We start from the raw sequence: 14411 nt of genomic DNA, 5'->3' as shown, positions 1-14411 counted from the left end.
GGATAATAATATAACTACCACAACGTTTTTCAAGAAAACTGACAGGAATAGCTATATTCCACTCGACTCCTGCCATCATAGGTCATGGCTCTCAGCGGTCCCTAAGGGCCAGTTTCTTCGCTTAAAACGCAATTGCACTTTCAATGAGGATTTTCTTAAGGAGGCACTAATCTTAAAAGAGAGATTCCTAGCTAAAGGTTACAACAGTGTGTCCCTTGACTCCATTATAATGGAGGTCAACAGTAGGGAACGTCAAACATTGTTAGCTGAGAGACCACCCAGGACTGATAACATGGACAACTATGGAGTTTCTTTACTCACAACGTTTTCCAGCCAGCATTGGGCTGTGAAAAGAATTTTACAGAAACATTGGTCGGTCATCAAAAATGACCGAATCTTGGGCCCCGAACTTCCTGATAGACCAAATGTGATCTTTAGGGGTGCAACTAACTTGCGAAATATGATTGCTCCAAATGTCCCGGACCCCCCAACTAGACCCACTTTTTTTGGTGATTTGAAGGGCTTCTACCCCTGTGGGAAATGTAGAGCTTGTAAGCTAAATGCTCTACGAGGCAGGAGATTTACTGAGTTCACCTCGTCTAGCAATGGACTTACATACCCCATACGAACATTCATCACATGCACCACTAAGTGCGTTGTGTACTTACTTAGATGTCCATGTGGTTTGGAGTATGTGGGACGCACAGTACGCATGCTACATGTGCGCCTGGGGGAACATATCACTAACATTTGTAAAGGATTTGACAAACATAACGTTATTAAACATTACGATCTAAAACATAATCGGGACCCAAGAGGCACCACCTTTCTGGCTTTAGAAAAATATACCCCACATTGGCGCGGCAGTAACGCTAAGCGCACTATTTCCAGGGCAGAAACAAACTGGATCCATAAATTAGGGACACATATCCCTGGGGGGCTCAACGTCGAATGGGACATTAATTGTTTTATTAACAACAGTTGATTTAATATTCCCTTTTTCCTTTTTTTGTACTGATTTTGTATTCAGTCTGGGTCTCATACACTATTTTCACTATTATTATTTGTATTTTTGTAGCAATGTTTGCTAGGTAGTTTATATGATTTTTTATGTAAACTATATTTTATGATAATAGGGTGATTGTAATGTTCTTTCTAACCTGTTGGTTATGTCTCATTCATGTATTTCTTTAACTGGACTATGGGTGATGGTGGGCAGCTAATGCTGTTTAGGCCCCCACCTCAATATTATGGTCATTTTCCTCTCTCTCTTTTTATGGTAATCTATACGCATGTATTGTATACATATACATTTCGTATATTTTTTTAACTAAGTTACCCTTTTTGGGACATACATACAGTTAGATAGCCACCATTATTGTATTTGGCCATCTGTCAAACAAAGGTGATTTATCATAGGACTCATTGTTTGTATTTTTCAGTGGTCACTTTTACTAGTCTAGTGTATATTTGAGTCCCACCATTTAGTTATGATGGTACTCGAACTTTATTTGAATTAACTGGTCGTTGACCGTTTTTTTCCCTTTTTCTTCTTTTCTATATGTGGTAACCATTCCGAAGGGACTGGTCATTTGTGGGTTAATCCCATTATGCACGGACGTTTTGGTCTGCACCTATGGCAGGGCTCCCTACCTCACCCATAGGCTATTTAAACCTTAAGCACGAGGGTGTGGGCGTACCCCTGATGACGTCAATCTGTGACGAAACGATCGTCGGGTAGATACGTCTACATCTCGTGCTATTTTTATCCGCTTTATTTTATATTTTTGCTAGCAATTCTTTTCGTTCAATTTTATACGACTCCATTGAGTCATCTGTATCTTTCAACGTCTATTTGGTTGGAAAATAAAGTACACGTGTTTTAGACTTTATCACACGATTGGGCGCTTTTTTCCTTTTTCATCCATTTGGTGACACGCCAACTTGAACATTTTTCGAACGGACCGGAACGGACGACGTTCAAGGAACACCCGAAGGTGTGGGTCATTCTTTACCTTCCTATCCGGAAAGGTGATTCGAGTCATCCATTTACACGAGGAGTGTCGGAGGAACGATCTTGTCCGATCCCAACAGTTGGGGAGTTCGTATCTGCGCACACTAAAGGTGGCTCTGGTAAGCCTTTACTACTTACTTAAACTGTACAGTGAAAGAATTTACGTGGTCAAGCACCTATACCAGTGATACCTGGGACCAATTTTAAAGTTTCATTCACGTTCAACTATAAAGTTCCATTCACGTTCCACCTAATGAACTTATATCTTCACATTTATGGGGCCTTGTAAATCACTTCATTTATCCAAAGCATGGGATTTGTTTTGATTTGTTTTTCAATTTTGTTGTTTATTTTTCTCACTTAATCACAAGTTTGTGCTTCACAGCATTAAGCTGTAGTCTAAATAATTATTTGTCCTTCTAAAAGTGTTTTTTTGACCATTCTTTTGGTTTAATAACCCATTTTTTTGTTTATTGCACAATATGCACATGTGTATTGTTTATCATTGATGTTTTACTTTTTAGAAACATTATCTTTGAAAGTTTTTTTCCTGATTTATTGTTTCATTATATTCAGTCACGTGTTATACATTAAGCGCTGCACTGTTTTTCACATTTCTGTTAGTTAGACCTAGTATCTGGTTTTTTGTGCTCAGCTGCTATTTTCTTAATTGATTTTTCCCATATCAACTAAATTTTTTTTACCAAGCGCAAGTTTTACTCCTTTTGTTTTTTACTGTTATACGATACACTAATTTGCTGCTGGTTCATCCGCAATGGATGTTTTTGAATATAGATCCCAAGCTGTCATTGACACCACAGGAGTCTTTGATGGGAATGAGAATTCCAGGGATGACCTGTCCGGTTGTTTTTTGAGGTTGAAGAATTTAACCATTTCTGAACTACACACAAAATGGGATATAGCCTATCTGGAGGAATATGTAAGGGAAAATATGGTTCCCAGGAGTTTGAGATGGGAGGTTAACCCACAAAAGGAGGACACAGAAATAGCCGAATGGTTTAAATACTTCAATGAGGCAGGGGTTCAGTTTTTAAAATTCCTGATTGCTAAGAAATCGAGGAAACTTGCCTCATTGGATTATGAGATTGGTCTGATTAAAACTAAGCTTGTCCCCTTTAAAAATGATCCTGAGTATATGCAAAGATCTGAATCCCTAAAAACTATCCTGACCAAAGAGGAAACTGAACAAAAAACTAAGAAAAAGAAAAAATACAATAGGGATAAAAAAGATTATAAAGACAATGTTGTCTTTAAATGGCAGGTCTCTACTGAGAACTTGGCCCCCTCACCCCCCATGGGTGATCCAGGTCTACATCCCCCAGGGCATATTGAGGGAATCAGAGGAGGCGGCGTTGGTGATTCTAACCTTTTTTGGGGCCCCATGAGCCAGGCCTCTCCAGTATATACTGAAAGAGTAATGGGGCCATCATCACAACCATATCCCCAGTCCTTTAGAGGAAGGGTCGATAAACGTAATTTTAATCATCACCATCATCCAACTCCATTTAATCATCACCAATATCCCACTTCAATGGCGCCCCCTCCACCCTGGCGATCCAGAGGTGGTAAATCTTTTTCCCAGGGAAACAAATCCCTCTCTCAAGGTAGAGGTGGCAGCAGGGATAGGAGACCCCCTCCGGATGTAAGAGATTTGGGATCCAATTACAGGGTTGAGACCTTTAATAAATATGGCCCCCTTGGGGATGACAGGAATGGGCATTCTGAAGCCCCTAAGGGTCAGGGTGGTTTTTGGCCATCATATAGTCAACCCTCAGCTGGCAGTTTTTACCAACAGGGTTTTCAGGAGGGCACTCGGGGGGGACACAAGAGAAACGGAGACACAAGAGAGGGTGCAGAGGGGGGAAACGTCTTCACACCAAAAAGAAGAAGGACTTAGATATTAGTGGTGTCATTAACTTAAGTAATAAAAAGCTATCTAATGAAGAATTGCAGACTCTCGGAAAGGGTCTCAAGTTTGTGCCCCCTCAGAATTTAAATAAATTCCAGACATTTATAGATATTCAAAAGTTTATACGCAAGTTGAACATTAAGAGATATATCATGAGCAACCCCTCCCGCCAATTAGTTAGGGATTCAACAATTATGCATTCTGGTTTATCGAATGCCTCCTTGTTTAATCCTCCTGGTAATACAGCACCTAACATCAATATTTTCCGTGATCTGGTATTAAAGGATCTCAATAGTTTGAAATTGAGACCAGCTCAACCCACACGGGAATTTAGGGCAGGGTTAGACTCATTGCTTAACAGGAAAGACATAGTAGTTCGGTCGGCTGACAAAGGCGGTGCTATTGTAATACTTGACAAAACCGCATATTCCAAAGAGATGACTAGGATTCTGTCAGACTCTGAGACCTACTCTCCATTACTTTTAGACCCCACCACCCAATTCAAAGGTGAACTAAAAGAGTTGGTTGAGAAAGGGTTCAATATGGGTATTTTAAATAAAAAAGAAAGGGACTTTCTGGTACCTTTGGCGCCGCGCTTACCGGTTATGTATTCTCTACCCAAGATACACAAATCTTTAGAAAATCCACCAGGGCGGCCCATCATCAGTGGAATTGACTCTGTAACCTCGCGTATAGGGAAATACATTGACAAATATCTGCAACCACTGGTGATGGGCACGCCATCTTTTTTGAGAGATACCAAACATGTTATCAACATTCTGCAATTGATTGAATGGAAACCCACCTATCTCCTAATTACCGCGGATGTAGCTTCACTGTACACCGCTATCTCCCATCAACTGGGCTATGAAGCGGTCCATCACTTTCTGGCCCAGGATGGTAGTATTTCGGTGACTCAGCGCAACTATATTCTTGAATTACTTCTGTTTGCCATGACGCACAATCACTTTTGGCATGATGGGACCCATTTTTTGCAAGTGAAGGGAGTGGCCATGGGAGCAAAATTTGCTCCCAGTATGGCCAATCTCTTCATGGCAAAGTGGGAGGAGGATATAGTCTTTAGTGACAAACCCCCGGAACTAGTCACCTGGAAAAGGTTTATCGATGACATCTTGTTTATCTGGGATGGTGACAGTTCATCGGCAGAGCTCTTCCTGTCCCATTTAAACAACAACAACCGTGGGATAGTTCTCAGCTATGTCTCAAGCCCCATTAATATCCAATTTTTGGATTTGAATATTTCCATCCGGGATAATAATATAACTACCACAACGTTTTTCAAGAAAACTGACAGGAATAGCTATATTCCACTCGACTCCTGCCATCATAGGTCATGGCTCTCAGCGGTCCCTAAGGGCCAGTTTCTTCGCTTAAAACGCAATTGCACTTTCAATGAGGATTTTCTTAAGGAGGCACTAATCTTAAAAGAGAGATTCCTAGCTAAAGGTTACAACAGTGAGTCCCTTGACTCCATTATAATGGAGGTCAACAGTAGGGAACGTCAAACATTGTTAGCTGAGAGACCACCCAGGACTGATAACATGGACAACTATGGAGTTTCTTTACTCACAACGTTTTCCAGCCAGCATTGGGCTGTGAAAAGAATTTTACAGAAACATTGGTCGGTCATCAAAAATGACCGAATCTTGGGCCCCGAACTTCCTGATAGACCAAATGTGATCTTTAGGGGTGCAACTAACTTGCGAAATATGATTGCTCCAAATGTCCCGGACCCCCCAACTAGACCCACTTTTTTTGGTGATTTGAAGGGCTTCTACCCCTGTGGGAAATGTAGAGCTTGTAAGCTAAATGCTCTACGAGGCAGGAGATTTACTGAGTTCACCTCGTCTAGCAATGGACTTACATACCCCATACGAACATTCATCACATGCACCACTAAGTGCGTTGTGTACTTACTTAGATGTCCATGTGGTTTGGAGTATGTGGGACGCACAGTACGCATGCTACATGTGCGCCTGGGGGAACATATCACTAACATTTGTAAAGGATTTGACAAACATAACGTTATTAAACATTACGATCTAAAACATAATCGGGACCAAAGAGGCACCACCTTTCTGGCTTTAGAAAAATATACCCCACATTGGCGCGGCAGTAACGCTAAGCGCACTATTTCCAGGGCAGAAACAAACTGGATCCATAAATTAGGGACACATATCCCTGGGGGGCTCAACGTCGAATGGGACATTAATTGTTTTATTAACAACAGTTGATTTAATATTCCCTTTTTCCTTTTTTTGTACTGATTTTGTATTCAGTCTGGGTCTCATACACTATTTTCACTATTATTATTTGTATTTTTGTAGCAATGTTTGCTAGGTAGTTTATATGATTTTTTATGTAAACTATATTTTATGATAATAGGGTGATTGTAATGTTCTTTCTAACCTGTTGGTTATGTCTCATTCATGTATTTCTTTAACTGGACTATGGGTGATGGTGGGCAGCTAATGCTGTTTAGGCCCCCACCTCAATATTATGGTCATTTTCCTCTCTCTCTTTTTATGGTAATCTATACGCATGTATTGTATACATATACATTTCGTATATTTTTTTTGAACTAAGTTACCCTTTTTGGGACATACATACAGTTAGATAGCCACCATTATTGTATTTGGCCATCTGTCAAACAAAGGTGATTTATCATAGGACTCATTGTTTGTATTTTTCAGTGGTCACTTTTACTAGTCTAGTGTATATTTGAGTCCCACCATTTAGTTATGATGGTACTCGAACTTTATTTGAATTAACTGGTCGTTGACCGTTTTTTTCCCTTTTTCTTCTTTTCTATATGTGGTAACCATTCCGAAGGGACTGGTCATTTGTGGGTTAATCCCATTATGCATGGACGTTTTGGTCTGCACCTATGGCAGGGCTCCCTACCTCACCCATAGGCTATTTAAACCTTAAGCACGAGGGTGTGGGCGTACCCCTGATGACGTCAATCTGTGACGAAACGATCGTCGGGTAGATACGTCTACATCTCGTGCTATTTTTATCCGCTTTATTTTATATTTTTGCTAGCAATTCTTTTCGTTCAATTTTATACGACTCCATTGAGTCATCTGTATCTTTCAACGTCTATTTGGTTGGAAAATAAAGTACACGTGTTTTAGACTTTATCACACGATTGGGCGCTTTTTTCCTTTTTCATCCATTTGGTGACACGCCAACTTGAACATTTTTCGAACGGACCGGAACGGACGACGTTCAAGGAACACCCGAAGGTGTGGGTCATTCTTTACCTTCCTATCCGGAAAGGTGATTCGAGTCATCCATTCACACGAGGAGTGTCGGAGGAACGATCTTGTCCGATCCCAACAGTTGGGGAGTTCGTATCTGCGCACACTAAAGGTGGCTCTGGTAAGCCTTTACTACTTACTTAAACTGTACAGTGAAAGAATTTACGTGGTCAAGCACCTATACCAGTGATACCTGGGACCAATTTTAAAGTTTCATTCACGTTCAACTATAAAGTTCCATTCACGTTCCACCTAATGAACTTATATCTTCACATTTATGGGGCCTTGTAAATCACTTCATTTATCCAAAGCATGGGATTTGTTTTGATTTGTTTTTCAATTTTGTTGTTTATTTTTCTCACTTAATCACAAGTTTGTGCTTCACAGCATTAAGCTGTAGTCTAAATAATTATTTGTCCTTCTAAAAGTGTTTTTTTGACCATTCTTTTGGTTTAATAACCCATTTTTTTGTTTATTGCACAATATGCACATGTGTATTGTTTATCATTGATGTTTTACTTTTTAGAAACATTATCTTTGAAAGTTTTTTTCCTGATTTATTGTTTCATTACATTCAGTCACGTGTTATACATTAAGCGCTGCACTGTTTTTCACATTTCTGTTAGTTAGACCTAGTATCTGTTTTTTTGTGCTCAGCTGCTATTTTCTTAATTGATTTTTCCCATATCAACTAAATTTTTTTTACCAAGCGCAAGTTTTACTCCTTTTGTTTTTTAATATATATTATTATTATTCAGGTTTTATATAGCGCCAACAGTTTGTGCAGCGCTTTACAACATAATTGCAGACATTACAGCTACATTACAATTTGGTACAAGAGGAATCAGAGGGCCCTGCTCGTTAGAGCTTACAATCTAAAAAGGAAGGGTCAATTGATACAAAAGGTAATAGCTGTGGGGAGATGAGCTGATGGAGGAAGTAAAACAGTGTTAGTTAGAAGCAGGATAGGCTTCTTTGAAGAGAAAGGTTTTCAGGGATCGCCTAAAGATGGATAGATTGGGGGACAGTCGGACAGATTGGGGTAGGGAGTTCCAAAGGATGGGAGAAGCTCTGGAGAAATCCTGGAGGAGAGCATGGGAGGAGGTGACAAGGGAGCTAGAGAGCAGGAGGTCTTGGGATGACCAAAGGGAACGGCTTGGTTGGTATTTTGGGACTAGGTCAGTGATGTAGCTGGGGGCAGAGTTATGGATGGCTTTGTAAATTATTGTTAGTACTTTACATTTTATTTGTTGGGTGAGTGGAAGCCAGTGGAGGGATTGGCAGAGAGGGGTGGAGGACAATGGATGGCTGTTAAGGTGGATGAGTCTGGCAGCGGCATTCATTATGGACTGAATGGGGGATAGTCTATGTAAAGGTAATCCAATGAGGAGGGAGTTGCAGTAGTCGAGGCGAGAGATGACCAGGGAGTGAATAAGAAGCTTGGTGGTGTCATTAGTTAAAAAGGGGCGTATTCTGGAAATGTTTCGGAGGCTAAGGCGGCATGATTTGGACAGGGATTGTATGTGGGCCTGAAAGGACAGTTCAGAGTCTAAGGTTACCCCTAGCACCCTGGCATGCGGGGACAGACTGATAGATGTGCCATCAATCTTGACAGAGAAGTCAGGGGAAGAGGAAATATTAAGAGCTCAGTTTTAGATAGATTAAGTTTGAGGAAGTGGTTTGACATCCAGGCTGATATGTCTGTTAGTAGATCAGTGATGTGGGAGGAGATTGATGGGGTGAGCTGAGGGGCAGAGAGATAGATTTGGGTGTCATTGGCATACAAATGGTAGTGAAAGCCATGGGAGGCTATCAGCTGACCCAGGGAGGAAGTGTAGATCGAGAATAGTAGAGGTCCAAGGACAGAACCCAATGGAAAGGGGAGTTCCCAGTTGTAGTCCGTAGGGTTCAGTACTAAGTTGGCCCTATCTCAGCTATAACAGCTTCAACTCTTCAACTCTTCTGGAAAGGCTGTCCATAAGGTTTAGGAGTGTGTCTATTGGAATGTTTGACCATTCTTCCAGAAGCTCATTTAAAAGGTCATTTGTGGGGTCAGGCACTGATGTTGAATGAGAAGGCCTGGCTCGCAGTCTCCACTATAATTCATTACAAAGGTGTTCTATGGGGTTAAGGTCAGGTCTTTGTGAAGGCCAGTCAAGTTCTTCCATCCCAAACTTGCTCACCCATGTCTTTATGGACCTTGCTTTGTGCACTAGTACGCAGTCATGTTGGAACAAGAATAGGTCATCCCCAAACTGTTCCCACAAAGTTGGGAGAATGAAAAATTGTCCAAAATGTCTTGGTATGCTAATGCCTTAAGATTTTCGTTCACTGGAACTTAGGGGACAAGCCCAACCCCTGAAAAACAACCCCACACCATAATCCCCCCTCCACCAAATGAAATGAATCAGTGCACAAAGCAAGGTCCATAAAGACATGCATGAGCGAGTTTGGGGTGGAGGTACTTGACTGGAGTGGCACAGAGTCCTGACCTCAACCTGATAGAACACCTTTGGGATGAATTAGAGCAGAGACTGTGAGCCAGGTCTTCTCGTCCAACATCAGTGCCTGACCTCACAAATGTGTTTCAAAAGAATGGTCAAACATTCCCATAGACACACTCCTAAACCTTGTGGGCAGCCTTCCCAGAAGAGTTGAAACTGTTATAGCTGCAAAGGGTGGGCCAATTCAATATTGAAACCTATAGACTGAGACTGGGCTGGTTTTGCGCCACTCTCTGTAGATGGACTTCACATAAGTGACTAACAAACTACAGTTAACACTTTTTAAGCAGTTGTAGAAACAGGTTTTTTTGTTTCATTTTGAGATAAAGGTTTTAACTAAATGAATGAACTACTACGTCTGTCAAACGAAGGTGAAAAATAATAGCAGGACCAGTAAAAAAAGACTAAGTTACAGGTAAGGCTCCTTTGTGGTCTCTTTTGTAGACTTCCATATATAAAATAGTGTTATACAATGCTACAGTAATACCTCAGATTGCGAGTAACACGGTTTACGTGCATTTCGCAATTTAAGCTATTATTATTTTTTTAATTCTGACTCAGTTTGCGATGGTTGTTTCACAAGAAAAGCAGGATTCAAGTGTGTGCAGTACTACATTTGGCCAAATGTGCAGGGGCGCCGGTGACATTCAGAGCCACTCTGAGCAGCTCGGAGACACTCTGAAACACTCCCGAGTGTCTCCAAATGTCTCCAAGTCGTCTCCAAGCTTCTATGAGTGTTTCCGAGTGTCTCCGGTGCCCTCTCCCCCACCTCTGGCCATATGCGGTACTGCATACAATAGCAGTCACTGTGAAACAAATGATCAGATTTTCATTGATTCCTATAGGGAAACTCGCTTTGATATACGAGTACTTTGAATTTCAAGCATTCTTCTGGAATTAATTATGCTCATAATCCAAGGTACCACTGTATCTCATTTATCCAGCATCTAAATGATTGCATTTGTAGTTTCAAAAAGGCAGTATAAAGGCAAACAGTTATTTTATATTGATGGACATTTGGGGGGCCCAAAGAACAGTCAAACAACACATATTTTGGTAATATGTAGTGATACAATTTTGTTAGCAGGGTTATCCCACCTTTACTTTTCACTATGCATTATATAAGTATAAAACTTTAAAGCTAGAAAGCTCAGTATTAAATACTCTGTATTACCTTGGATGTATTATATAAATAACGTGTTATCAGTACTAGATAATTGGTAGTAATTGGATCTCATCTATTTAGTCATTTATTTTTTTATATGTTTCCCCCTAATGGATGGCAGGCTCAATATTTCCCTTTCTGTTTCATCTTTGAATGAGATTCAAGATAAAGGATACATTATACGGGCCCACTATAACAACATTATGTACCGTGTGGGCCATCAAGACTACACAAACCCCTTCTGCTTTTCCATCATGGTAGGATGACTACTCTGTGTAGCTATTTGTTAGCTATTTGTTAATATTTATGAAATGCATATCTATGCTTAGTCATTTTGGTCCTGAATATTGAGTTGACCTAAATTAATTTCCCTATCTACGGTTCCCCTTTATTCAGTTGCTCCGCTGCTGTGGCCCCTGCCGGTCAGGCAGGCGGATTCTGACATTGTTGTCAGGATCCCTGCAGAGCCTTGACCAGCTCTGTGACTTCAGCATCCTAAATAATCTATCAGTATAAAATAACTGTTTAACGCAGTGCCCCAATACATACACCATACAGCCCACTCAAATAACAATATAAAGGAAAAGTAGTGGTGAAAAAACAAATTTGGGGTTTAAACAACCATTTTTTGTGTATTAATTCTTTGTTGTCCATGCAGCTTGGTAGTGGCATGGGGTTTACCTATATACTTGGTGCTTTAAGGTGTTCCTCTTTCTTATTTCAGAATGTGGGAGGTATGGAATGGAAGAAAACCAATAGTAACTGAATTTAATCATGTATGTAGCGGATGACATTTGGGATCAAATATCACACGGATTGTAAATTTAGTTTTTGGCCTCAGGACAATAAAGGTTCTGATTATTGTAGGTAGGCCTAACACCAGTCTGGCTGGGCTGTGTTTGGAAGTTCTGCCTGGTCATGTGAACGGTGAGGTGCACATGACAGTCCAGAACCAAGTCTGGTTGGATGTTTTGGTATCGGCCCTCTCAGAGCCAATCAGCGGGAGTGCCGGGCCCACTGAGGAGTCTGGGAGAGGGTACTTAAACAGGTGTGGGTCATGTGTTCGGGGTTCCGGAGTTGTTCGTGAGACCCGTGTGGTCTGTTCTGGTTCCAGGACTGGGGTAGCCCCATGAGGGGTCCCGGTCACGGGGTGTTCGACATCCCGCAACATGTTCCTGTTAGTGGCCCCTGATAGACCTGTCGGGTCTGGGGTAGGGATGTTCCAGAGTCTTGGAACCTACTGGTCCGAGGCGCAGTAACTGAGGGAGGATTCAAAGTGTCCGGGTGTGCTCTCAGCTTGGAGGGACACCACAGCTCGTGCTAGTGACCGGGGGAGAACTCTTCGGAGGAGGGCCAGCAAGTGGCATCCTGAGAAGTGCCTGGTTACTGAGTTGGGAAGGACATTGACGAATTCACAATTTTCCAGTACCATAAAGGAAGCGGAAAACGTTCCAGGTACGGTTGGAAAAAGGTTCCTGTATACCCTCAGTTGATTGTTCAAGTTTTGAGTCAACGTGCTGACCGCCATGATCTCTGGCTAGAGATCTGCTCAGCCTTGAAGTACTCAGCTGCGAGTGGCCACTCTCTGGGTGGAAATAGAGACTTTGCTAAACCTGCAGTTCAAGGTGCCTGAGTTCTTCACCCGTGCCCTCTGTTCCCTAAGAGACTGTGTTTGTGAAAGTTCTACTGCGAAATAAACCTTTTTGAAAGGACTTCATCTGTGTCAGCGTACAAGCCGTTGAGTATCAACCCTGGGAACCCCTAGATGAGGAGGAGCAGGCCAGGAGAAGCTAACCGGTAAGCCCATTAAGTCAAGGCCACCCTGCAACAGGTTTTGGCCGCTACATGTAGAATAAGCATAATTACCCAACAAATGGACAAATGATGGGGTTCTGCGCATAGCATGCAAAAGCAGCTCAAAATAGTTCAGAAAGGAGATGGAAGCAGCTCAGAAAAAAAAATACAAAGCATCTCAAATATATTTCCAGGGTAAGATGAGTGCACCTGTAAGCATGCTGTATTTGCCCACCTAGACAATTCCTAAGGCTACTCATAGACGTTAGACTACAGGTCTGACCTTACCGTACTCATATACCTGCAAGGTTCATCCTACAGGACCAAAACAAGAGAAGTATGGCACAGGCAAACACTGCCATATCTTTTATCAGGGAATAGCATTGTAATTTGGCTGATTGACAGGTCCAAATGTACATTTTGGCACCGTAGGCATGTGTTTATGAGCAGTAGAGCCAAAAAAGGTGGATTTCCACTGTTTTATATATTTATTCCTTATCAGTAGAAATGTCCATTTCATGTAAGGTTATTTACATATTATCTTAATATTCTAAACTGGTTAGAAACAAGGAAATACCATGTTTTAGATATGAGATCCTAGCAAATGGTATGTGGTGTGCCTAAGGGGTGCAGTGTAGACAATCTGGCCTTGCTAATGTTCCCTAGATGTAGGGGTAATCAGGCTTAAAATGATCGTATTAGGCAACTCTCATCTCTATGGACTGTTTAAATGAATAACATTCAAATCTTTATCTGCTGCTAGTCCTCTGTGGAGGAGATTTTCAGTCACATAGGCACTGCCCACATAAAATATGCAAAATGTGTTTAATGATGTACAAAATTTACCCTAGCAGAGTAAAATAGTAATTTCCTGCAATTTCTTATGCTGTGTACACACGGCCAGACTTTTCAACAGCAAAGGCTCGACAGAACGAATACGTCTGACAATTCGACTGTGTGTGGGCTTCATCAGACCTTTGCTGTCGAAAAATCAGACGGACTTTAGATTTAGAACATGTTTCAAATCATTCCGACGGACTCGAATCCTGTCGAAAAATCAGTTTGTCTGTATGCTAGTCCACCGGATGAAAACCGACGCTAGGGCAGCTACTGGCTATGAACTTTCTTATTCTAGTCTGGTCATACGTCATCACGGTCAAATCCGTCAGACTTTGATGTGATTGTGTGTAGACAAGTCTGTTTCAGCGGAACTCCATCGAAAAGTCCTTCAGAGTTCAGTCCGGCCATGTGTACACAGCATTACAAAAAACAAAACATAGAAATAATGAAGAACGAGTAAAAATGAAACTGCTCACCTTACGTTCCCTGATACCGAAGCTTGACATTGTAATGTACATAGCACAGAGATGAGTCCCAGTAGAGGAAGAAGTGCAGCCATGGTGGCTAGGAAGAGGATACTGGGGACAAGCTGAAGAATTTGGCTTCATATCTGTTTGCTATAGGTTTTGTTACTCAATAACAGAAGGATAAACAAAGTGTTCTATGTCACAAGGGCCCTGACAATGGTATTTTCACATCTGCAATATTTGTAAATGGGATTTACTTCTCGTTAGTGAAGCAATGCAATGGCATAAGTGGCAGTGGGCCAAAAAGAGCTGACCGCCCTTGCAATGACCTATATTAGGCACAGCACTACCTTCTTACAGCAAAGCTGGTTGATGAAGGAAGTACTAAACACTCATTACTATAAAAGGGCTCA

General features: G+C 41.4%; 1 protein-coding gene across 1 annotated transcript in view; it reads right to left on the bottom strand.

The window, feature by feature from the left end:
• The window catches only part of C9 (complement C9), an 80675-nt gene extending 66506 nt beyond the window's left edge, over positions 1–14169 (bottom strand). The window contains exon 1 of the mRNA XM_077463300.1: positions 14008–14169. Coding sequence (XP_077319426.1) covers positions 14008–14090 — 83 coding nt within the window. The 5' untranslated portion in view covers positions 14091–14169. The remainder of the gene's footprint in view (positions 1–14007) is intronic.
• Positions 14170–14411: the final 242 nt, after the last annotated feature.

The sequence above is a fragment of the Lithobates pipiens genome, unplaced genomic scaffold, assembly GCF_037356315.1.
Source record: "Lithobates pipiens isolate NorthernLeopardFrog02 unplaced genomic scaffold, aLitPip1_a1.2 Scaffold_3, whole genome shotgun sequence".
NCBI classification, from domain to species: Eukaryota; Metazoa; Chordata; class Amphibia; order Anura; family Ranidae; genus Lithobates; species Lithobates pipiens.
Note: the sequence above shows the minus strand (reverse complement) of the source record. Positions and strands in the feature narration are given on the sequence as shown.